Genomic DNA, 24,364 nt, shown 5'->3' with positions numbered 1-24,364 from the left:
AGTATGGTCAGATAATCATATCCCATATAATCAACTTTTTCACGAATGGGGAGGGGCTAGGCGGCACTGTGGAGCAGCTGACCATGGTGGCTGCTTAGCTTGTACGTCTGTTGGTAAAAGTGAGCGGAATCATTGTGGTGGCTGGACCAGCGATTTCAGTCTGCCAGAGACCCGGATGACCGATAAAAACTCCCAGCGGACTCCAAGGCCTGTCGAGTCCATGGGCAGGAGAGCCGCCTTGCATGAGGACGCGCTGAGCAGGGAGAACACCTCAGGTGGGTGCGTCACCCGGCGGCAGAGAGGAGAGATGGCCGTGAATACTGGGCTTGTGCTCCCCAGGCTGCTGCACAAGTGTTTGTGTTTGTGCACGAGTCTGAGTGAGCAGAGCCATGAGGGGCACATCTCTCCAGCGTGGCACAGTGTTGTGCCACAGCGGCCGGCAGAGTAGAGGGTGCCAGCAAGGATGGCTTGATTACACCGGAGTCACTGTTCCAGGTGGGGGGGGGGCTTTTCCCCAAATCAATATCCTCAGCCCAATGCAGGGGTCAGATGTCTTTGCACTGAGGCAGCAAATGAACGGGAGCACTGGTACCTGATCTACAATAATGTACGCCATGGTAGCTGCAGGGAGGGGGAAGAAGAAGGGGTAGAAGCCCGGAACGTGGTGCCCACCTGGCTATAGGCCCCTGCACCATATACAGAGGGGTAAACACAGTCTTTAGTAACTGAACGCTGAACATTTTGAGAAATTGAGCAGGTGGTGGTATAGACAGTTGATTGGCCAGCAAGAGTGAGGCAATCCCTTTGAGGCGTGCGGGTGTAGGTGGGGGTAGGCAGCCGGGTGACTGTGTCGCACAGGGACAAGCACTTGCACCCACTACTATAACGGCCCGGGTGCACATAACCCGTTTTACTGACCGCATCATGACTAAGGGTGCAGGTGATGGTAAGAAAACTGACAGTATGGACAGATTTGCCAAGGCAACCCCCCGATCTGAAGGCGACCATCAACAGCAGGGCCCTGCAGCACCATAATCACAATTGGTGACCGAGCCCATGGAAATGCAGCGCATGTTGGACACTATGCAGAAAGGGTTAGCGGCTGTACATGAAAAACTAGACAACATCACTGTAAATGTCACTACAGTCCGGGCGCAACTGGCCGAGGAACTACAGCATATCAATGAAGAGGAAGAGCGTATCGGTGTGACAGAAGACACGGTTCATGAACTGCCGACCACAGTGAACACATCAGTCAAAGATATGAAGCACATCAAAACCAAGTGCGAGGACATAGAGTCTATATCCCACAGAAATAACGTGTGAATAGTGGGGTCTCAGAAGATGCCCTGTCTGGCAATATGGAGCAGGCTGTCAAAACACTCCTTACGTATCTACTGGATGATCTGTCTCTATCCCCATTCTTTGCTGTTGACAGAGCATACAGGGCGTTCGCTCTGAGACCCAAACCAAGAGACTACCCCAGACCGACCAAAGCTAAGATCTTGAGCTACAGCAACAGAGACCTACTATTGAAGCTTGCTAGGGACAAGCAGGAACTATGCCTGGGAGCTCAAATAATACATATTTTCCCTGACTTCTCAGTAGCAGGCCAACAAGAACATCACCAATTTCTAGGATTGAACCCACTACTCCAGGAGCGCAATATGCAGTATGCTATGCTGTATCTGACCATATTACACTTCCTATTTCGAGAAATAATTAAATTTTTCACAGTACCAGAGAAAGCAATCAAGTTTATTTAAGCCAAAGTACTGCTCCCGAGGATGGGGTCACCTGCAGGGACTTTGCAGACTTGAAAATGGACTGGACAGTGACATTTTCCAATTGTTGCAGTGCAATATTGGTAAATGGTAATGTATTGAGCTATGATGATGTTAACTTTCGCTCTTACGTAACAAGCCAATATATATCAGAAAGGTGCTGAAGTGATAATGGTTAGCCCCAGAGCGATTGTGGGATAGGGAGAGCTGGGTAGAGTATGCTGACACTGCGATTGCAGGGGAACCGAGATGGAACGAGCCAGATTAAAGTATTAAGCTGGAATGTTAGGGGGCTTGTCAGTGTGTAATTCCCTGAAGATTGTCGTACAATCCTAGTAGAACAGGTTGTCCAGCGGGTGGCTTTGAGTTTTGTGGGGACACCGGTACTATACCTCATATTCCAGTAAGGCGCAAGGTGTAATGATTTTAATGCATAACGCTTTGCAGTTTACTCATCAGCAGATGATTGTTGATGACAGAGGGCGGATTGACAAGACAGCTGGGTGAACTAGCATACTTGATCGAAAAACATTTGACCTTTTCGATTTGACCACATTTTTTTTTATAGTTTTTTTCAGTCAAATTAAATTAAATACATATATGGGGAGGGGTAAGGGAATAGGTCAAGGTGGAGGGCTTGCAGGGGTCTCCCCCCACATATTCGAGCAATAGAATAGGTAAAATTGGAAAAGATCAAATATTTTCGACCAAGTAGACCTAAAGCCAGCTGGGCATGGTAGATGTGTGGAGAGTGCAACATCAGGAGAAAAAAAGAGTTCACTTACTATTCCTCAGTGCACCGTTAGCATTCCCACATCGATATGTAGTTTCTCTCTGATTCCTTTTTACAGGCAGTAGTCGACTGTATAATATATCCAAGAACTCTCTCTGATCACTCCGCCTTATTACGTGTGCTAAACTTGTTGGCTGAAGGACGGCCATGACCCACGTGGAGGTTTAAATCGGAGGCAGTCCAGGATCCTGCCTTCACACTTAGCATGCAGGATAATATGGACTTGTTCTTTTCTGAAAATGTAGGCTCTGTATCTTCTGTGACAACGCTGTGGCAGGCATTGAAGGTGTATGTACATGTTGCATCTAAGTATGGGGTCCTCAATTAGGCTTGAGCTAAACGAGGTAGAAAAGAGATTGAGGGGACGATAAGAAGACTATGCTAGGGATCCTACACCAGGATTATTAGCGGAGACTACGCTCCTGCTTGACAACTTTCAGGATCTGGCACAGAGGGAGGTTAGATTTTTAGATAGGCCAGGTATGGTGTGTAGATATGGGGTGGCTGACAGGCCTGGTGTCAGGTGTCTTGACCCACGTTCAAATTATTATGCTGCAACATTTGGTGATGTGGGCTTAGAAAATCCAAGATGGCCGAAAAACCCACATTTGCGCCAGAATCCAGGAAAACCGCACAGTTTTGTGCACACCAAAATGGTCGCCTGACCTGCCACCCACCAGTGCAAGCGTGATGGGCCAGAAGCGCCATGAGTAAAACGTGGTGCCAAAGGAAAAACAGCACTGCCTTTTAGCTCAAAAAGCGCTTTGAAATCACCTTTGTTTCTCTGAAATGCAAGCTCAAGATGCCTATTCCAAACATTGCAAGATATTCAATAATCTCACTGAACACCAGCAGACATTTGGCAGAATGTAGTCTTGTGTGCATACAAAATCCGGAAAGATGAAGAGCCTAAAACAATGTGTATAACAAAACTAGCTGAACTGTGGATGTCAGCAGCTTAAGTGAAATGGGATTTAAAGCCACGAAAATCGAAATGTTTAAAATAAATGAGAGACCTACTGTTGAGTGGCACATAGGTTGCAACTGTTTAAATGTCATAGTTTTGAACTTAGAATCAGTGTTCTAGCTGCATGTGTAAAAATTGTAAGTTTGATTTGAATGAAGAAAAACTGGGAACAAAAGTGACATTTAGCTGAAGCCTGGCTTAAGGAGATTGAATTCTGCCTGACAACTACCCCCGACAGGAGTGGAAACTTGCCCAGCAACTGCATTCCCAGGCCTGGCCTCCCTTCTGCTGCACCACCAAAAGGAGATCACACCTCTCTGATTGAATCAAAGGAGAGGCACCTGGGACTGAAAAGAAAACAGAACAATGAACCTTCCTTGGCTCAGGCAAATGTTAAATTAGGGGGGTTGTAAATGGCTTTCTCTTGGAAGAAACTGGGAGGAGCAGTGCTTCTGGGAGCCACCTGAGCTAGAGGCAGGGACAGACAGAAATCCCCCCATGTGCTTTGGAACCTAAACCACACCCATCTGGGCCAGAGCATAATTTTAAAAATATGGATAGTTCATAGTACAAAATTGTCAAAATTAAATAGTAATATCATTTATTCTTGTGATTTTTCAGTGCACATTTTAAGAGGTGTTAGGACTCTGTGGTATGTTCTGGGGAGTAGTAGCGGAAAATAGGATATTACTCCAAATGTCTATATGTTAAAAATCAGACGCTTTATCATCTGATGTCCATACTCCTTGCGCACGTTTGTGTACATTCTGGAAAAGTTTAGAGGTTGTGTTCTGGATGAAAAGGGCAGAATGCTCTCAGAAGTGGACACAGCATCTTACAAAGACAGGGATCGGATGATTTGGTGCTACAGAAAATATGTTAACTGGACATATAATATTAGAAACATTGTACATAGATAAATATGTATTTGGATCAAAAATAGATTTGTGTGCAAATTGACAAGGGGAGGATCCTCTGACCCATAAACCTACCTCATCACGATGACACTCTATGTTCTTCCCCAATCAGAGGACGGTAGATTCTCTAACCTACCAGGATCCTCAGAGGGTTGGGCACAGAAAGACAGCCTTCCCACCCACTTTCAAAAGACATAAAAGGAGTCATTGAGACCCGGGTAGGGACATTCACTTTTCCATTTGAAACTGATTTCTTGCAAAGCATTTTGCCGGACTAAACAATCTCCAGAGGCAAGAACTTAGAATCCAGACTTCAGAACTTGCAGCAGAGAGGCCTAGTCCAAAAGCTGAATCCTTCTCAGCAGGGCTCAGAATCCAGCAACCTAACCAAATTATTCAACAGCCGGACGAGCTGTTTGATTCTGGCTAGAACCCTGTGCCAGAACCCAGAAAGCAGTGCTGTATCCAGAGAGACCCAGACCAGACCACTGTGCAGTGCGGAGACCAGAACCAGAGATCCAGAACCACAGACCAGACCCAGACCAGATCGCTGTGACCAGAACCAGTGCCAGAGACCGTCCCGTGGCGAGAGAACCGCAGCCAACCTGACCAGATCTTGACAGCATATTTCAAATTTATAGTGTGAGTACCCAGCCCGAACTGTGCATAGTCATCTATTAGTTTAAAATAAGCTTATCCCATCCATTTCAACCTGCCTAGAACTGCATAGAAATCGTGTGTCCATTCTGTGATTTCAAACCTGTGAAAGTGTCACTAGCCATTCTGAATCATTATTTCATTTCTGAAAATCTACCTCCACAATATTTTCCGTATCTATGGAACCGCATGTGCTAGGAACGAGATTTAACTTTCATTTTAAAGCTAAGATCCTGAGCTTTCCAATGAACCCAGAACCGACTTCTTTCTATTCCTTATAGTTTTTCCGTAATCCTGCTCGAAGCACTCGGAAAAAGTGCCACGAATTGAAAACTAGCTCCAACTTCTTCACCTGTCAAAAATAGCTGTCTTTTGCTTTGCATTCCTGAAATTCGTTTTCAACCTGATAATCCCTCATGAATCATTGCTAGTGTTGACCTGAACTAATTCAAAGTAGCTGTCACCTACCCGGAATCTCCTATAGGGAATTAAAATCATTTTTAGCATATTTTCACTTCTTTGCAAATCACATTTAAAGTATTTTTGCCTGTGTTTTAAAATCATCCCTGTGCTCTAAGCTTGCTAGCGGGGCGAACTGAATTGGTATTGCATTTGATGGTATTCCTGAAGATTGTGTGCTCTTTTCCATCTCTTTATATTGCATAGTGGGGGAGTGAATTGTCAAAAGAAAAAGTGATCATATCATCTCTTGTGGAAGTTATTTATGTGCTGCATTCTTTCCATCATTGTTTTTCCTTGAAACCATACAAGCATTCTCAGCTACCTTATCCTTTCTATACCAACTCCTAAGTGATTACAAAAGTGTGCTATTGTAATATTATTATTATTATTATCTTTATTGTTTTTGGTTTATACAAACCTTTACAAAATGAATTCTTTTCATAATACAATCGAATAGTAGAAAAGTTTACAAAAAGATTACAATACACTACACTTTTTAAAACACATTTGTCTAATACAATTCAGGACCAGCAATTCATATTAAACAGCTAAAAACAGACAATTCTTATTAAAACACTTAGAGCCTAGTACTTCTCAATATACATAATAATTGTACCAGATAACTGAGACATTATTAATAATCTGAGACTTCAACTCATTGTTTCTTAAAAGCTTCCTGAGTATTTAAATGCTTAAACAGTCTTTATCAAGTTCATGTTAATTCACAGATAATTCTCAAAAATTCATTAATACGTATTTTTAAAACCGTCGAGTTACCATGAAGCATTTCGAACCACAAGTTACATCTGTTTACATTCGATGTGTCATGGACAAACATTGCAAAGTATTCTATTCTTTGTTTCAGTAAAGCAGGACAAACCAACAACAAATGCATTAATGATTCATTAACCCTGGTACCAGCACAGTGTCTGCACGATTTCTTTGCCACATTCCTGCACCTTATATTCTGAATTTCATGAGTGCTTAAGACGTTAAAACGAAATCTCATGAATTGGTTTCTGTATGCTCTGGATGGATATTTTTCTAGGTATTTCTCAGGATAAGGTTTCCATTTCCAGAATGATATAGCTTGTGAATATATCGAGGAGTTTAAGATTACCACATTGTTCTCCAACCAGTCTGAGGCTTTTAATAATTCTTTCACTTTACGAGGATTCCTTTTTAGATTTTCTAATGTGAGGCCTAAATCACTTAGAATTTTCACACAATCTCTTTTTAACTCTCAAATGAAAACCCCAAGCATGTCAGCTCCCAAGAAGTAATACAGTGTGTTATCCTCAGACATCATGCACTTACGTAATAAAGATAATTTTTTCCAATGTACTGTACACTTTAAGGAGGACAAACCTAACTCATAACGTAAGAGTTCCATAGGCAAACATTTCGGTAGATACCATAAGACCCTTCGCCATACTTGTGCTTCAACTGTTTTCAGATAAGATACCAATTCTTCAGAGTAAAACTCAAGACCATATGTCAATCGTGGAATTGCTTTCGACCGATAAAACAGAATACAAGGCATCATTGTGAACCTGCCATATCTTCTCTCCACAGCTGATATCTGATTGGCAATAGCAGAGGCTTTTATACCGAGATGACTTTTTATAAAACCTAACGAATAAGGAGATGTCTATATATAACCCAGGTATTTTAGCATTGATTTGTTTTTTAATCTTATACCACCACATATAATCGAAAAAGAATCTTCTTTTATATTTTTCACACCTGTGTAATATTATCCATTGTTGATCACTGTCATATTCATAACTGTGCGATCAAATATTAATTTATTATAAAAGTGATATATATATATATATATATATATATATATATATATATATATATATATATATATTGTTTAATTTTCAAATAAATCTGTTAAATTGCAAAACAAACCTACTTCTTGGCTCAGTGAGGTCAGTGAGGTCAGGGGGATTCAAAGAGAGGGGCGTTATACAAGGGTTTATCATCCAGATCCATTAACTTGTCATAAAAAGATATAATTAAGGGCTTCCCTTGGGCATCCCAGACTCGGCATTGACTCAGTTGGAGTGCTGAATTAAAGTCGCTAAACAGAGTGGGGGCTCAAGCCGGGACATCTGGATTAGATCTACCACTTGTGCAGCTTGATATAGTGTGCTAACTGATAGGATACATAAATCCTGTTGGATCACCACGCTGTATTACACTGTAAAAACACTCCTCAAAGGAACGCTCTAAGGAAACAGTCTGTTTTGCAAAATAAAATACAAACTTCTGTAAGTCAGGAAGGAAATCAATTTCCAGAATGACGACATTGGTATATATGAAGATAGCTAAAGAGCACCTCTTACTTAAACTGTTTGTGAGAGGTGAATGGTCTGAACAGGACCAGAATGTGTGTCTGCAGGCGATCACACAACAGGTCAATGCGACTGGGTTAGACAGCTGAAAAGATCAGGGTCCCTTACACGTGGCCCTGAGCAAACTATACATGGTCCCTAAGGCCAAAGATGAGCACAACAAGATTGTTACGATAGCGGCATATTTGTATTTATATATGGGAGCCATACAGGAAAAATGTGCTGAAGGCCAAGATCTGGCAAATAGGCAACAGATGGCATTAGAAAAGGCCCAATCTGACCTGGTCTCTTCTGAGCAGAGGCTGCAGAGGAGCCAGGAGTCAGAAAATGATAGTAGGCAGTATATCATTAAAATAAAAGAGGACATGGGTATCCTGCAACAGGAAAAGTCAGACCAGGATACCAGATTCCTGGCAATGCAGAAAGAGTACCAAGAAGGTTTGGACTCCCTACTGCAGAGCCAGAAAAAGCTGGAGCAACAACTGGACTTCAATAGGACATGCGCAGAGCAGGTAGTCACCCTGCAAAGCCACCTAGATAGGGAGAAGGCAGAGAGAAACAAACTGATTCTGAAAGACCCGGATACCCAGGCAGAGTTTGATCAGGAGCGCCAGAGAGCTGGTGCCTTTCAAAGGCAGAGGGACGACCTGGCAGCACAGATGCAAGCTCTTAGTGAGGAAAGGGACACCTTAGGCCAGGAAGTCTGCCAATTAAAAGAAAATATTGAAGAAAATCACCTGGCCCTCCAGGGACTGGGTGACCTCCAAAAGTAGCATCAGAACTTGTTAGAGCACAACAGGAGGGTGGAAGATGCTCTGGCAAGAAAGGAACAGACCAGTAGGGATGGGTCTCAGGAGGTAACCCTCCTGCAGCAAATACTGGCCCAGTATTCCAGGACCAACCAGGAGGCACAGAGAGAGAATGAGGCTCTCTGTCAGCACAATGATAGGCTCCAGCAACAGGTAGCCATGCAGGAGAGACTGATAGAGTCTAGTAAGGCCTTCACTGAGGAACTGAAAGCACAGGCTCTTGCATGGCAACAGGGAGCAGGGGCTGATAGAGATGAGGTTCACTGGCAAAGGGAAACACCTGAGCATAACCTCAAGAGCCCTAGTACCAGAGGCCTTCACCTCTCCCAGTCCCTGGAGTCTGCCACTCCCATGTCCCCTGGCGCACATGAGCACAGGGCCACAGGGATGGCAGATTACTATCCAGCCAAAAGTATGGGGCTCATAGACCAGTACCACCCAGGAATGGATGGGCGGGCATCCGGGTATGGGCACCCAAGTACAGTGCAATTTACTGGGGAACCCCAGGAGAGTAGGCCCACTAAGGGCATCCTAAAAACCTCTGCCCAATTACGTCAGTGGGGGGGTACTCATCAAATCCTGGTAACAAGGAGGAATCCGAAGATGCCTCTGAACGTCACAGGACACAGGAGACCAGGTCCCCACATTCTGCCAGCCATTCCCAGGCTCGCAGAATCCGGGAAAACCTGGAAGATCAGACGGGCACCTCTGGGAGCAGTGCTTCTGAGTCAGAGGATGAATGGACCAGGGTTACCCGAACCACAAAGGCCAATAAGGCAAAAAGAACCTTGCTTAAGGACCCCTTAAAACAGATTAAGGCAATAAGGAGTGTCATCACCCCTTATCATAAGAACGCCAAGTATTATGTTTGGGAACACTTGGAGCTTTATGAGCAAATGATGGAGACTTTCCATTTGAAGGACAGCAGTAGCTGCATTCAGTATGTCAAATGGACATTCACCCCAGAAAACTCCAGTTTCTTTGCGGGGCTGGAGGACCAAAACCATTCAAGATGGTCCACATATAGGGCGGCCATCTTGAAACATTTTTCTGTTCACAGAAATCCCCAAGAGGCTCGCAAGGCAGCCTACAATTTGCAATGTGGGGAGGATCAGGCCCCACAAGAATTTGTGCAAGAATTGAAGCGTGCCTTTGCGCAGACTACCAGAAGGGTGCGCACGGACAGCAAAGAGTTTGTAAATATGTTTTTCCATGCCTTATCCAAATACATAATGACCCAGCTAGTGAGAGATTTTCACGAGAAAAGGTCACTAGACTGGGTCATTGAACAGGCTACCCGGATCTATGAGGTGCAGAAGCCCATCGAAAATAGAAATAACGCTCAGAAAAGCCCCAAATCGACCAGCACCCCTGCTGCTGCCAAGGTGGCAGAGGTAAAGGTTGCCCCTATTTTAGATTTGGAGATGGGGGGCCTAAAAACTTGCCTGCACCAAATAATTCTCAGCCCAGAAGGCCCTCGGGCCAGTCACAGACAGGGAGTCAAGGAGGTAGTCCCACAAATGGGGTCCCTCGCTCCCCTGACTATGTAAGTCCCCGCTACAAGGGAAACCGACCCATCCTAGGATATGTGTGGACTCCTCCAGCCCAAGGGGGGGATCCAATCAGGCACCCAACCCAGGGAACTTCCCTCCTAACTTCCCACAGGAGGGCAGAAATTCACCAAACCCTGGGCAGAACTTTTTTCCCAGGTATCCACCCAATTTCCAGCTCCAAAATCATCCATCCTTCTTTCCCCAATTCCCTGAGCCAGACAACCTAATCCGGGAAAGGGGAAGCCAAGGGTGGAGGGGTACACAAATCTTCCCAACCCGGGGTACTACCAGAGAAGGGATAGCTACCCTTCCCGGGATCAGCCCAGGGAAGAAAATAGAACCCCCTATCAACCTGAGTGGGTTTCATAGTTAGAGCGCCAGGTCCAAAATATGGCACGTGATCTGGGTCACATGCTGAGGGCTCAATAGAACCCTCAGATGAGCATGCCAGCACAGAATGCCCCAAACTCTGGACCTGGTGCTCCAGAACAATGACGGGGGCAGCACCCCGATAACCCACTGGTTCCCAGGGAGGAGGCACAAGAGGAAGGGGGGTGTAAAGCCTTGGATGAAGCTTCCTTCCCCACTTGTAAACAGCCCCTGGAAACCCAGTAACCGGAAACAAAATCTCCTACCCCTGAAAGTCTGCCACCCAAGGAGCAGAGAGGAGGTAGGAGAAACAAAGGACCCAAACAGACCCATTTTGTGGAGGAGGTACAGGTCTTCCAATTTGAGGGAGAGGGATCCTCAGAGGATCCTGGGAAAAGGATCTTCTCCTTCAGAGATGGGGGAACTCCTCCCAAGGAAAAATGCGTCCCAAGGGATTCCAACCCAGACTGGGTAGATGTGGGGATTGAGCTGTCGCCGCCCATCATTCTATCCCAGAACCAACATTACCGAACACCCCTGGTTCAAATCCACCCTCGTGACTGCCTCCAAAAAGGGGGGGCGGCCCAGAACCGGAAACCAGGGGAACCCAAAACCGCATCCATAGACTGGGTAGATGTGGGGATTGAGCTGTCGCCGCCCATCATTCTATCCCAGAACCAACAATACCGAAAACCCCTGGTTCAAGCCCATCCTGATGACTGCCTCAAAAAAGGGGGGGACGGCCCAGAACCGGAACCAGGGGAACCCAAAACCGCATCAATATCCAATTGCCAACTTTTTCTTTCAGATTCCCAAAACTCCCTGCCGAACTCTGCCCAAATCTTTTCTCTCGCAATGTCTAAAACCAGAAAATTAGCCCACCAGTTGTCCAAAAATGTGCATTATCGGTGCCCCCTTGAGGAGAAGGAGGGGAGATCCTATGCCCCGGTACAAGTACAGGGACAGGGTACAATTTTGGCACTGGTGGACACTGGATCCCAAGCTACCTTTCTGTCCAAAAGGGCCTTTGATTAACTAAATGCACGAAGGGGGGAGAATTACCGTATTCCTCTCACCTCTCTTCCTGGACAACTTCAGAACTTTGATGGGAAGGAAATTCCCGTCGAGGGGACTGCAGATTTGGACATCAAAATTGGGTGACACAAGGCAAAACACTCGGTCATAGTGGTGACTCCAGAGGGCACCCCTTGCTTACTAGGAAAAGACCTCCTGAGAAGTTTGTCACCCCTAATAGATTTCGTAAACAAGGTCCTCTGGACCCAGACTAGCCGACCAATAAAATTAAAACAGAGTGTCAACCATGTTAGTTTAAACGGCACATGCCACATGGTTGAACAAAAATCTGACCAAGTAGAATTTCACTTCCAGAATAACCAAATTCCAGACGTGACAGTAATAGCAGTAAGAAAACAGACTGGTGATGGTGGGTCCTCTCTATTTCTGAAAATCAACCTTCCTTCCAGTTTAATGTGGTATTCCACACTGGAAGGAAACACTCTGAAATTCTTTACTAATCCCCAATAAGACATTCCTACTCCAATAGTCCAGAAAGATGTGAAATCAGCTCAGAGCCTGGTGATATTCAGCAAATTGGAGATCACTTGTTCATCCCTGTTCAGTTAAATGATGGGAAGGACTCTGTTCTCGCCCGAGTGTGTGTGAACAACGGTAAGAGCTTCATCAGTGAAGCCATGTTCCGCCAACTCCCAAAAGATCCAGCCATTCCCACATTCAAACTGATAGACAAATGGGAAATGAATCTGGAAACACCCAATTCCAAACATCTCCTGCCAAGCAGGTGTATGCTCAAAATCTCCATTGGCAACAAGAGCATAGTCCATAATTGTTGGGTCGTGCGAGACGTCACTGCCGCCTTTTACTTAGGAAGTGACATTCTCAATCGCTTGGCCATTAGTTTGGCTCTAATAAACTTCAAAGCTTGGTCCCGATTAGCAGATAATCCCATCGGCTTTGATGATCCAGAAAAAGCATTTAGGTCAGCTCAATTGCTACCTTATGCAGTTGAAATTCAGATTAAAGAGGAAGTCACCATCCCAGAAAGGACCCGACAATTCTCCCTGGAAGTGCAAGTTAAAAGAGGACAAAAATTGAAAAACCCTGATGCTCATATTCATCTAAATGCTTCTCTCCAACAGCAAGGGTTGGGGGTAAACCCAACACCATTAGTCAACATAGAACATGACACCATTCCAATTGAGGTGGATAACAGCGACTTAAAGAGTATTACTCTAGCCGCAGGCACCTTTATTGGAATGGCGGTTGATGACCGACATTTCTCCATTGATTTAGGAAATGAACTGTTGGGACCAATCCCCAAGGACTGTTTTGACAGTGAGAGTGATGACAATACAACAGCAGACAGGATCTTTACCCGGCATGGGGGGAACTTCCTGGTGTACACTTCCTGCCCTTTTGGTAAGGAAGATGTGACTTGTGACTTCAGAAGGGATGAGGTGATTTTCCAGGTCCATGAGGGCTGCCTTTCCCACCTGAAGCCTCCAGTCCAAATCAGCACCCTGACCAGGGACTTCTCCACCCAGCTGGAGGAGGCCGCTGAGATAGCAAAACCAGAAGTCTTTCCAGGCTTCAGCCAGATGGTGGAAGAGAGAGTCAACCTAGCTAATGCCTGTGTGACTCTGGAACAGAAGCAAAAGTTGAAACAAGTTTTCTTGGATTTCCAGGATCTCTTTGCGGTGCACTCATATGACTGTGGTCGCACCGACATCCACACAACAACAATTCCCACAGACCCTGACATGACTCCAGTGTTTGTGAAGCAATATCGCTTGACTCTCGCATCCATGGAGTCCCTTACTGAAATAATTAAGAACCTTGAGTCCCGGGGAATAATCCGTCCAGTACACAGCACCTTCAATAATCCGGTGCTGGGAATATTGAAGCCAAACGGCCAGTGGAGACTCTGCGCCGACCTTAGGGAGCTCAACAAACGGGTCCATAATTCCCAATGGCCTCTTCCCTACATTGACCAAGGGCTGGCCCAGATCCAGGGGTCACAGGTATTCACCGCAATAGACCTGACCAATGGGTACTGGACTGTGCCTGTCAGTAGGGAGGACCAATACAAGCTGGCTTTTACCTTTGGGGGCCAGCAGTACACATGGACCCAGACTCCCTTCGGATACCTCAACTCCGGCAATTAATTCAACATTTTCCTACATAAGGCCATGCCCGACCTGGGTGCGAGGGGTAACCTGGTTTATGTAGATGATGTCCTCATCAAAAGTTCAACTGAGAGAAAAAACATAGCGGAGATCCGTTATGTTCTGACACAGTTGAGGGCCACTGGAGCAAAACTTTCCTTTCAGAAAGCGCAGTGGTGTAGAACCCATGTTAATTTCTTGGGGCATGAGATTACTCCTTAGGGTCTCTGTCCCCAGGAAAAGAAAGTGGAAGCACTTCAGAAACTGAAAGACCCCACAACTCTGCGGGAACTAAGGAGCCTCCTTGGACTGACTAATTACAGCAGAAAGTTCATTGAGGGCTATGCAGAGATCACCAGACCCCTGATTCATCTCTTGAAGGGGGGAGGGGTCAAGTGGGAATGGGGTCCAGAACAATCCGAGGCAGTAAGACAGCTTTAAAGAAGCCTCTCACAAGCGCCTTGCCTAGCTTACCCTTTCAGAAACAAGGGATTTTTCTTTGAGACCGGGTTCTCTAATACATGCTTGACTGCAGTATTATATCAAAAGCATGACAAGGTCAATAAAGTAATCTCCTATGCGAGCAAAACTTTATCCTCTGTGGAGGGAAAATTCAACGATTGTGAGAAGGCACTCCTGGCAACGGTGTGGGTATTGAAGAATTACCGCCCGTTTATCCGGGGGGAACACATCATAGTGGAGACTCCACACCAGCCTCTGCAATATCTCCAAAGTGACAGAATCCGGGCTGGAAATGTGAGTAATTCCCGAATTACTTCCTGGATTCTGTCAATGCAAGGCTTTCCTGTGGAGGTCAGATATGGCCAAAACAAGAAGATTCCCCTCGCACAAGGTCTGGCTGACTTGCATGATTGTGCCAGAGAGAACTGTCTCGAGGACGAAAGTCTAAAAATCAAGGACAACATGGAGGCATACCTTAATTCCCCACACAAAGTCTTTGAAGAAGACAAGTGTGAGGGAATGCCCACTGTCTATGTGGATGGTAGCTCTTACCATGTTGACAACGGGGAAAAATAACTGGTGGCAGGCGTAGGGAATGCATGGGTGAATGAGTCCCCAGAACCCTCCACTGGGTACAAAATTGGTCCCCGAAGTAGTCAGGTGGCAGAGTTGATGGCTGTGTATCAAGCCATCCTCACTGCTGTCCAACATCAACTCCACAAACTGGTCATAATCAGAGATTCGAATTATGTTCGGAACGAGTTCGTGGAGCACCTGGTTAATTGGAAAACCAGAGGCATGTTATGTGCTAATAACAAACCCTTGAAACATGGGAAGTTAATTCAAAACATTGATGATCTGGTCACCGTGAATGGGATGACCATCTACTGGAAGAAGATCAAGGGTCATTCCAAAGTAGAGGGACCAGACAAAACTGGAAACGACTTAGCTGATCAGCTGGCCAAAACCGGGGCCATCCAAGGGGATCTAATAGAGATTGAGTCCCTGTTGGGGGAAATCCAGGTCACTGCTATCACTAGGTCCCAGACAAATGCTCACAATGATCTTTCAACTGCACAATGGAGTAAGGAGACCCTAGATGCTGATTTGATAACGGCTCAGAAGGGGGATCCAATAATTGGTAAGTTTTACCAACACATTGAGGACCCTGAGAACTTTCCCCTGATGGATACCGATTACATTGGGAAAGAGGACCTTAGAGTGTTGATGAAATGTCCAAAAATGTTCTGGATCCAAGACGGTTTGTTGGTAAGGAAATCCCAAGCTGGCCATGATCAGTGGGTGGTCCCTACCTCATTCCGAAGCCTGATGTTAAGTCACGCCCAGGATGCGGCCACCGCCAGTCATAGGGGGTTTCATACAACACTTGAGATCTTAAGAGAGGTTGCATACTGGCAACACATGGGGCAGGACGTCGACCAATACTTGAAGGGGTGTCTTGTGTGTGCACAATTTCAGCCAACATCCCTCACACACCGTGCGCCTCTCCAAAAGAGGGGGATGACACTGCCATGGTCACATTTGCAAGTCGACTTCATAGGTCCGTGATTCGCTCCTCTAGGGGAAATAAGTACATGTTTACGGTGGCATGCTTATTTACTAAATGGGTGGAATGTCTCCCGGCCCCAAACTGCAAGGCTGAAACAGCAGCTGTCCTGATGATCAACCATATCTTTTCGCGTTTTGGTCTACCCCAAAGGATTGAGTCAGACAGAGGTAGCCATTTTACCAGCGAAGTAATGACTAAGATGTGGGAGATACTGGGGGTTAAAAGGAAGCTACATATTGCTTACCGGCCACCCTCTTCTGGTGCAGTGGAGAGATACAACAGAACCATTGTGAGCATCTTAAAACAGTTTGTGGCAGATTCTGGGCCAAGTTGGGATATCCGATTACCTCTTGTCCTAATGGCTATCAGATGTACCCCTTCATCTGCAACTAAAATGTCACCATTTGAGCTGATGACTGGATGCAAGATGGTGCTTACCCAGCATTGCTCTACAGGACCCAAGAGCAGACATTAATAAATGCCTCCACAACTCACGAATACGTTGAGAATTTAAGGAAACACCTCCAACATGCTTTTGCCCATGCTCAGCGGAATCTAGAGAGATCAGCCGAGATTATGAAAACTCACTATGACCTGAAGACTACTAGGAAAGAATACAATGTGGGAGACCGGGTCTATCTATACAATTTCCAAAGGAACCAGGCCAAACAGCGGAAATTTTTGCATACATGGAAGGGACCTTTTGAAATTGTAGACAAGATCTCCCCAGTCGCCTACAAGATCTGCATCCCCAAAGGTAGTTCGGCAGAAGGGGAAGACAAGTGGGTCCATATTAATCAGCTAAAGTGTTGCCATCCCAGGCACACTCTGCAGCAACTGGAGGAGTTCTCTGCAATCCCAGAGGGGGCCGATCCAGAGTAATACAAGTCCAACCGTAAAATATCCCACATATAGCCTATAAAATTCCATGATTCTTGAATGCAAATGTCTCCTGATTTATACAATGTATATGTTCGCCCCACCATTAATAGTGGTGGGGAAATGTCTATGGATATGTTTCTGCCACTTTGCTTTGTCATCCTAGGAGAGATGAAACCATGGAGACTGACCAAGGAGGACGACCCGGGGACCGAGAGCAAAGATCTGAGGGGCCGGGGGTACCACGCAATACTCCCATCAGGACTGGCGAGGAGAACCAATCGATCCACCCTGATGGAGGAACAGATTCTGAACTTTGCCATCTGCGGAATCGGAAGAAGATGATGCGGACATCCCAGCGTGTGGATCAAAACATCCTTTGCACCCGACTCCCCCTCGACTCGAAATCAAAGTGCAGTCGGGCGGGGGGCTTGTCAGGTGTCTTGACCCACGTTCAAGTTATTATGCTGCAACATTTGGTGATGTGGGCTTAGAAAATCCAAAATGCTAAAAAGCCCACATTTGCGCCAGAATCCAGGAATACCGTGCAGTTTTGTGCACACAAAATGGTCGCCTGACCTGCCACCCACCAGTGCGAGCATGATGGGCCAGAAGTGCCATGAGTGAAACGTGGTGCCAACGGAAAAACAGGAGTGCATGTTAGCTCAAAAAGCGCTTTTTAAATCACCTTTGTTTCTCTGAAATGCAAGCTCAAGATGCCTATTCCAAACATTGCAAAATATTCAAAAATCTCACTGAACACCAGCAGACATTTGGCAGAATGTCGTCTTGTGTGCATACAAAATCTGGAAAGATGAAGAGCCTAAAACAATGTGTATAACAAAACTAGCTGAGCTGTGGATGTCAGTTGGTTTAAGTGAAATGGGATTTAAAGCCAATAAAATCAAAATGTTTAAAATAAATGAGTGACCTACTGTTGAGTGGCACATACGTTGCAACTGTTTAAATGTCATAGTTTTGAACTTAGAATCAGCGTTCTAGCTGCATGTGTAAAAATTGTAAGTTTGTTTTGAATGAAGAAAAACTGGGAACAAAAGTGACATTTAGCTGAAGCCTGGCTTAAGGAGATTGAATTCTGCCTGACAACTACCCCCGACAGGAGTGGAAACTTGCCCAGCAACTCCATTCCCAGGCCTGGCCTCCCTTCTGCTGCACCACCAAAAGGAGATCACACTTCTCTGATTGAATCAAAGGAGAGGCACCTGGGACTGCAAAGAAAACAGAACAATGAACCTTCCTTGGCTCAGGCAAATGTTAAATTAGGGGGGTTGTAAATGGCTTTCTCTTGGAAGAAACTGGGAGGAGCAGTGCTTCTGGGAGCCACCTGAGCTAGAGGCAGGGACAGACAGAAATCCCCCCATGTGCTTTGGAACCTAAACCACACCCATCTGGGCCAGAGCATAATTTTAAAAATATGGATAGTTCATAGTACAAAATTGTCAAAATTAAATAGTAATATCATTTATTCTTGTGATTTTTCAGTGCACATTTTAAGAGGCGTTAGGACTCTGTGGTATGTTCTGGGGAGTAGTAGCCGAAAATAGGATATTACTCCACATGTCTATATGTTAAAAATCTGACGCTTTATCATCTGATGCCCATACTCCTTGTGCACGTTTGTGTAAATTCTGGAAAAGTTTAGAGGTTGTGTTCTGGATGAAAAGGGCAGAATTCTGTCAGAAGTGGACACGACATCTTACAAAGACAGGGATCGGATGATTTGGTGCTACAGAAAATATGTTAACTGGACATATAATATTAGAAATATTGTACATAGATAATATGTATTTGGATCAAAAATAGATTTGTGTGCAAATTGACAAGGGGAGTATCCTCTGACCGATAAAGCTACCTCATCACGATGACACTCCATGTTCTTCCCCAATCAGAGGACGGTAGATTCTCTAACCTACCAGGATCCTCAGAAGGTTGGGCATAGAAAGTCAGCCTTCCCACCCACTTTCAAAAGACATAAAAGGAGTCATTGAGACCCAGGTAGGGACATTCACTTTTCCATTTCAAACTGATTTCTTGCGAAGCATTTTTTGCCGGACCAGACAATCTCCAGAGACCAGAACTTAGAATCCAGACTTCAGAACTTGCAGCAGAGAGGCCTAGTCCAAAAGCTGAATCCTTCTCAGCAGGCCTCAGAATTCAGCAACCTAACCAAATTATGCAGTGCCTCGTACCGTCCTCTCTCGTTAATCAGCATTGACGCCAACATTTTAGGAAAGGGTGTAGCAAACAGGCTATTTCCAATCATGCCACATTTAATCCATAACAACCAGTCAGGGTTTATACCTGGAAGGGCCACAGCCTTAAATATAAGAAGATTATACAATGTAATATCACTTGTCTCCTCGTACTCCAGTGCACTGGCAATATCCCTAGACATGCAAAAAGCTTTTTGACACGCGCACTGGCCATGTCTGTTTCAAGTGCTAGAAAATGCTGGGTTCGGCCCCAGAGTTATATTGTGGGTAAGGTTGTTATATACGGCACCAAAATCCAGGGTCAACACTAACAGGACTCTCTCTGAGGGCATTAGATTGGAGGGTTGCATGTAGAAAGAGTGCCCATTGTCCCCTCTGTTGTTCGCCCTGGTATTTGAACTGCTGGCAGACCTCGTGTGACAATGGCACAGCAGGTCTGGTTTACAGCTGGGTGCCCCCCCCAAGATAATATCCTTTTATGCGGATGAGAAATGATTGTACATCCGAGACCCCTCCAAAGATGCAGTTTCAGTCATATGAACGGTAGAGGAATTTGGAAGGTTCTCGGGACACCTTACCAGAGATAAGTCAGAGGTATTTCCACTGACAGACACCAAGCTACGATCAACAGAGGTGCATGGGTTAAGTATTGTGAAGGCCTCACTTAAATATCTGGGCATAGCTGTCCATATATCGCCGGCAGAGATGGCAGCACTGAACTATTCTACTTATATAACACTGCTTAAAAGCAAGCAAGCACACTGGGGACAAATTCCAATGTCATTAATGGGTCAGGCAGACAGCTGTTTCGAGAGCTACAATCATTATGTACATCATTCCTATGGGCCAATCGTGGGATTTGTATGAGATGGACATCTATGACCCGGCCATGGGAGGAGGGCGGACTCAGAGCACCCCAATTTGAATTATATTATTTAGCGGCACAAGGACTCTATGCCACATTTTGGGAAGAAGTGAAGAACCCCTAGATGCATGTCAGGTTGGAAAAGATAACGGCTGGTGCAGTGCTCTTGCAAACTATAATTTACAGGGCTGAATATAAACCAAGGGGATCACTGGATCACTGCGAAGCTCATAAGAAAGACTGGGCAAGGCTTCGCACAATGTGGGCAGTTGCGTCCCCATACCACAGGTGCAGGCCTTGCTGGGGCAGACTGACCTGGCTCCAACCTTAGACCCCTTGATAGGAAAAAGCTGGCGGCCGCCGGCAAAGCCGCTTTGAGTTGCATGTGTGAACATGGAATGTTTATTGATTGGGAGGAGTGCAAGGAAAATGTAGGCAATTCGCCATTGCAGATGATGTATTATTGGAGAATGGGGGTGGCTTTGTTTCCCGAACGAGCTGAAGATCAGCCTTGGGTAATTGTACATACATAAGGCAAGACTTGGAAATAAAGCAAAAAGTATATCTGTGTTATATAATGCTTGGTAGGTGAAATTACATATAAAGGCCCTGACAATAAGGCAAAATGAGAACAGGATTGCCATACTGAGTTTTCTTAAAAGAAGCAGTCAGACATTTGCAGTCTAACCAAAAAAGTATTCACCTAATCCAGTTCATGATTGTAAATAGGTTAGACTACTCTCCGGCTAAGATCCGACTGTTTGGGAAAGAATGTACAAGCAAGTACCCCAGATGTGCTGGCGATGAGGCAAACCTATTTCATATGCTATGTACCTGCCCACGCTCATCAGTATATTGGGATGGGGTTTGCAATGTGTTAAGAGAAGGGATTGATCAACCGGTCGCCACAGCCCCATTGGTTTGTATTCTTGGCTTCACTGGGCCACTGGGAAAATGGCAGAAGAGAAGCATAGATTTCTAAATCAAGGTCTACTGCTGGCCAGAACACATATCTTGACGGGTTGGACGCTCCGCTGCCCCCCACCGGTTGACAAATGGCTAATGGCTATAGGATGTAACGTGGGCAAATGACAAGGAAGAGATTTATGGAACCCTTGTCCATGCAAGGAGCAGGCCCAAAGACATCTGGTCAGAATTTCGTCAATAATTCAAAGATCACGGAGCACACTAAGGAGTCACATGGGCATAATGTGAATAATTTGTCACCTTTCAGCGTGTAACTTGACTTGTTTTACAATTGTTTCATGCATGCAAAATGTGCAATTACCTAATGCAATTGTTTTTGTTTTGTCACCAAGCAATCTTAAATAAAAAGAAATTACAAAATAATGGGGCATGGATTGAAGGGCTTTGTTGAGGCAACTTCCAACTGCCCTGCTACCCTCCACACCACCTTTCGGCTCAAGACCATCACATATACATTATGACCTTCACTCAGCCACCTTGACTGTGTCAGATGTTTACACATTCTCAAGTTCCTGTCCATAACAGGCTTGGTACCCTCCATGAGTTTGATCCCTTTTACTGCTGAGTCACTTACTTTTTTTTAGGTTGATTACATCCGACCACCTTGTCCTTGCAGTTGTGTTATTGTTCACATCCCGCCTCACAAATCGCACTCTGTAATTTGAAAACAAGCAGAAATGTAGAGTTTTGAGGACAAATGTAAGCAGTAATTTTTTTTAAATGTCCGGCAGCAACTGTTTTTTTTTTACAAATGCAAACAAGTGAATTTAGTTCAACATAGTCCCTCCACATAGGTTAAAACTCTGCCTGGTCCAAAAGTGGAAGGTGGCATTTTTTAAGATGAAAGACATAAGATATCTGTCTTGACTTGGACATAGGCTACCACATCCTCTGCTGACATGGATCCAGGAGTCCACACCCTCTGTTCACTTAAATATTGAAAAACAGTACCTCTCTATACTCTACTCCAGGAGACCAGAACCTATACTGGCCCAGAAAAAAGAAGTAAAAACCTCATTTGACTTTGTGCCAAAAGATCTCCATCATTTTTGACATACAGGCTGGTAGCCCCCGCCCCTACTCTCGGCCACCAGATTTGAACCCAGACAAAGGGTTCAGGACATTAACTGACCTGGACCCAGACATTCAAGGACTCTATTAACCCAGATGTACGAAACCAGAATCTCTCCACTGTCTGATCTGGGTGTCATGAATTCAGAGTCTCTACTGACCTGAAGACATCTAAGCCTTTACTCATTTAGATACCAGCTACAAAAAACCTCAAGAATTTTGAATAGAGAGATCTAGACTTCTTCCAATGCAGACATAAGAGACGATGGGCCTCATTATAAGGTTGCCAGTCTGGTAACAACGGTACTGGTAATCTTGCCGGTACTGTTGTTACCGGACCGGCAAACTACGAGGTCTGCTCACGGGTGCCTTTTCGCCCACCAGGTCTGACATGGCACGTGGACCAGCACCCCCGAGCAGACCATGACGGATGCACCGGCACCATTCACGAATGGTGCCGGTGCATCCGGCCTCCCCATTCCCATTGAGCCCTATGGGGCTCGAATCAGAATGGGGAACCTTTTTTCCGGCACCCGGGAATGGGCAATTACCGGGTCCGCTGGGGCAGTAATGCCCCGGTAGTTGCCCATTCTCAGGCGCAAGAAAATAAATGACTCTGGCAGCAGCCATGCCGGTTTTACCAGCACGGCTACCGCCGGAGTCATAATGTTATGTTATGTTATTTGCAGTTTTAGAGCGCACAGTCACCAGAGGTATCTTGGCACTTTGGGAGCGACAAAGAGGACCTCCAATTATAGGTCACTGCAAGTTAGAATAACAGTGTCTTTAAGGGCGTTGTAAAAGCCAGATGGTTGTATAAGGCCTTAATCGAAAGTGGCAGATTGTTACACATTCGAGCAGCGGCCAGCCACCGAGAAAGTCCGGCATCCAATACGTTCAAGGCGATAAGAGGGAACTACCAGGAAACCCGACGATGCCGAGCGTAACGACCGGAGGGATAGTAGCGAACAAACTTGGACTGAAGGTATTCCGCCTCCAGTCCATGGAGCGCTCAGTGCACAATACAGAGTGTCTTAAACTCAAATCTCTGACTAACAGGGAGCCAGTGCAAGGCACGCAGCACCGGGGCAATATGTGCTCCATAAGGTGACCCAGTGGCAACACAGACGGACAGATTTTGTAGGTGCTGAAGCTGTTGGATTAAACCTTTCGGCTGTGCAAGGTATAGTGAATTACAGTAATCCAACCGGCTGAGCACCATGGCAGCAACAACCAGTAGATGGAGAAAAGCTGGTAGGAACGGAAGAACCCTCTTCAATGTCTTAAGATGAAAGTGACCCACTTTGCACATGGCAGAGACTTGGTCGTTCATGGACAGAGAGGCAGAGAGGGTCTCACTGAGGTTCTTAACATTCATCACTGGGATGGGTAGGGGACCCAAGAGTGAGGGCCAAAAGGAGGACACCCAGAGTGAAAGATCAGTGGGGGCGCCCACCACCATCACTTCTGTCTTGTCCCCATTCAGCTTCAACCAGTTTTGGCCCATCCACTCTCCTACAGCAGCCAGGCACTGATGGAGGCGCAACGACACCTCAGTAGGATCTAAATAAAGTCAGATCAGAAACTGGGTGTCATCGGCATAGGAGTAGCACCTGACGCCGAGGGAGCGGATGAGACAAATAAGAGGCCAGATGTATATGTTGAAGAGAATGGGCGACAAGGCAGAACCCTGTGGAACACCAAAGGTGAGGTGGAAAGAGCAAGAAAGGAAAGGGAGGAGAGAGAGCACCTGAGTGCGGTCAGCCAGTAATGACGAGAACCAGGCTAGAACCTGTTCCGCAATCCCAATCTGAGACAAGCTGTTCGGCAGGGTGGGGTGGTCATTGGTATCGAAGGCCGCTGAACGATCTAGAAGGATCAGGGCCCCAACCAGCATCGACCAGCCTGGCCATGTCATCCTGAAATGACATTAGTACACTTTCCATGCCCCGACCAGGCCTAAAACCCGATTGGGCATGGTCAAGCAGTGTAGAAGATTCCAGAAAAGAAGAAAGAAGGGAGGATACCAGAGACTCCAACAGTTTCAAAGAAAAAGGAAGAAGAGAGATGGGACGGAAGTTGGAGAGAAGAGAAGAGTCCAGTGAGGGCTTTTTCAGAATTGGAATCACAGTGGCGATCTTAAGTTCAGCCGGAATGACCCCCATCTGGCAATGAGGCCCAATAACCTCTACTGATCTCATTACTGGATCAGAACCGTTCCAAATTCTCTACTTACAAGAAACAGCAGAGCTAAACCGCTACTGATCTAAATACAGGAGATCAGATGTTCTCCAAGCACTGAACAGGAAAATCAGATTTTGTACTCAAAAGATAGAGACCAGACCCACCCCAAACTCAAAGCAATGTGATTAGAGCATCTACTCATTCAGACACAGGAGACCAGAATATCTACTGGTCC

The 24,364-nt window shown here is 45.6% G+C and overlaps 1 protein-coding gene across 1 annotated transcript in view; it reads right to left on the bottom strand.

The window, feature by feature from the left end:
- UPK3B (uroplakin 3B) overlaps positions 1-24,364 on the bottom strand; it is a 185,165-nt gene that overhangs the window by 57,000 nt on the left and 103,801 nt on the right. The window contains exon 4 of the mRNA XM_069614955.1: positions 21,449-21,528. Within this exon, the coding sequence (XP_069471056.1) occupies positions 21,449-21,528 (80 nt within the window). The remainder of the gene's footprint in view (positions 1-21,448; positions 21,529-24,364) is intronic.

This window comes from Ambystoma mexicanum, chromosome 9, assembly GCF_040938575.1.
Source record: "Ambystoma mexicanum isolate Mex_15411 chromosome 9, UKY_AmexF1_1, whole genome shotgun sequence".
NCBI lineage: Eukaryota > Metazoa > Chordata > Amphibia > Caudata > Ambystomatidae > Ambystoma > Ambystoma mexicanum.
This window is presented reverse-complemented; position numbering and strand designations above follow the sequence as displayed.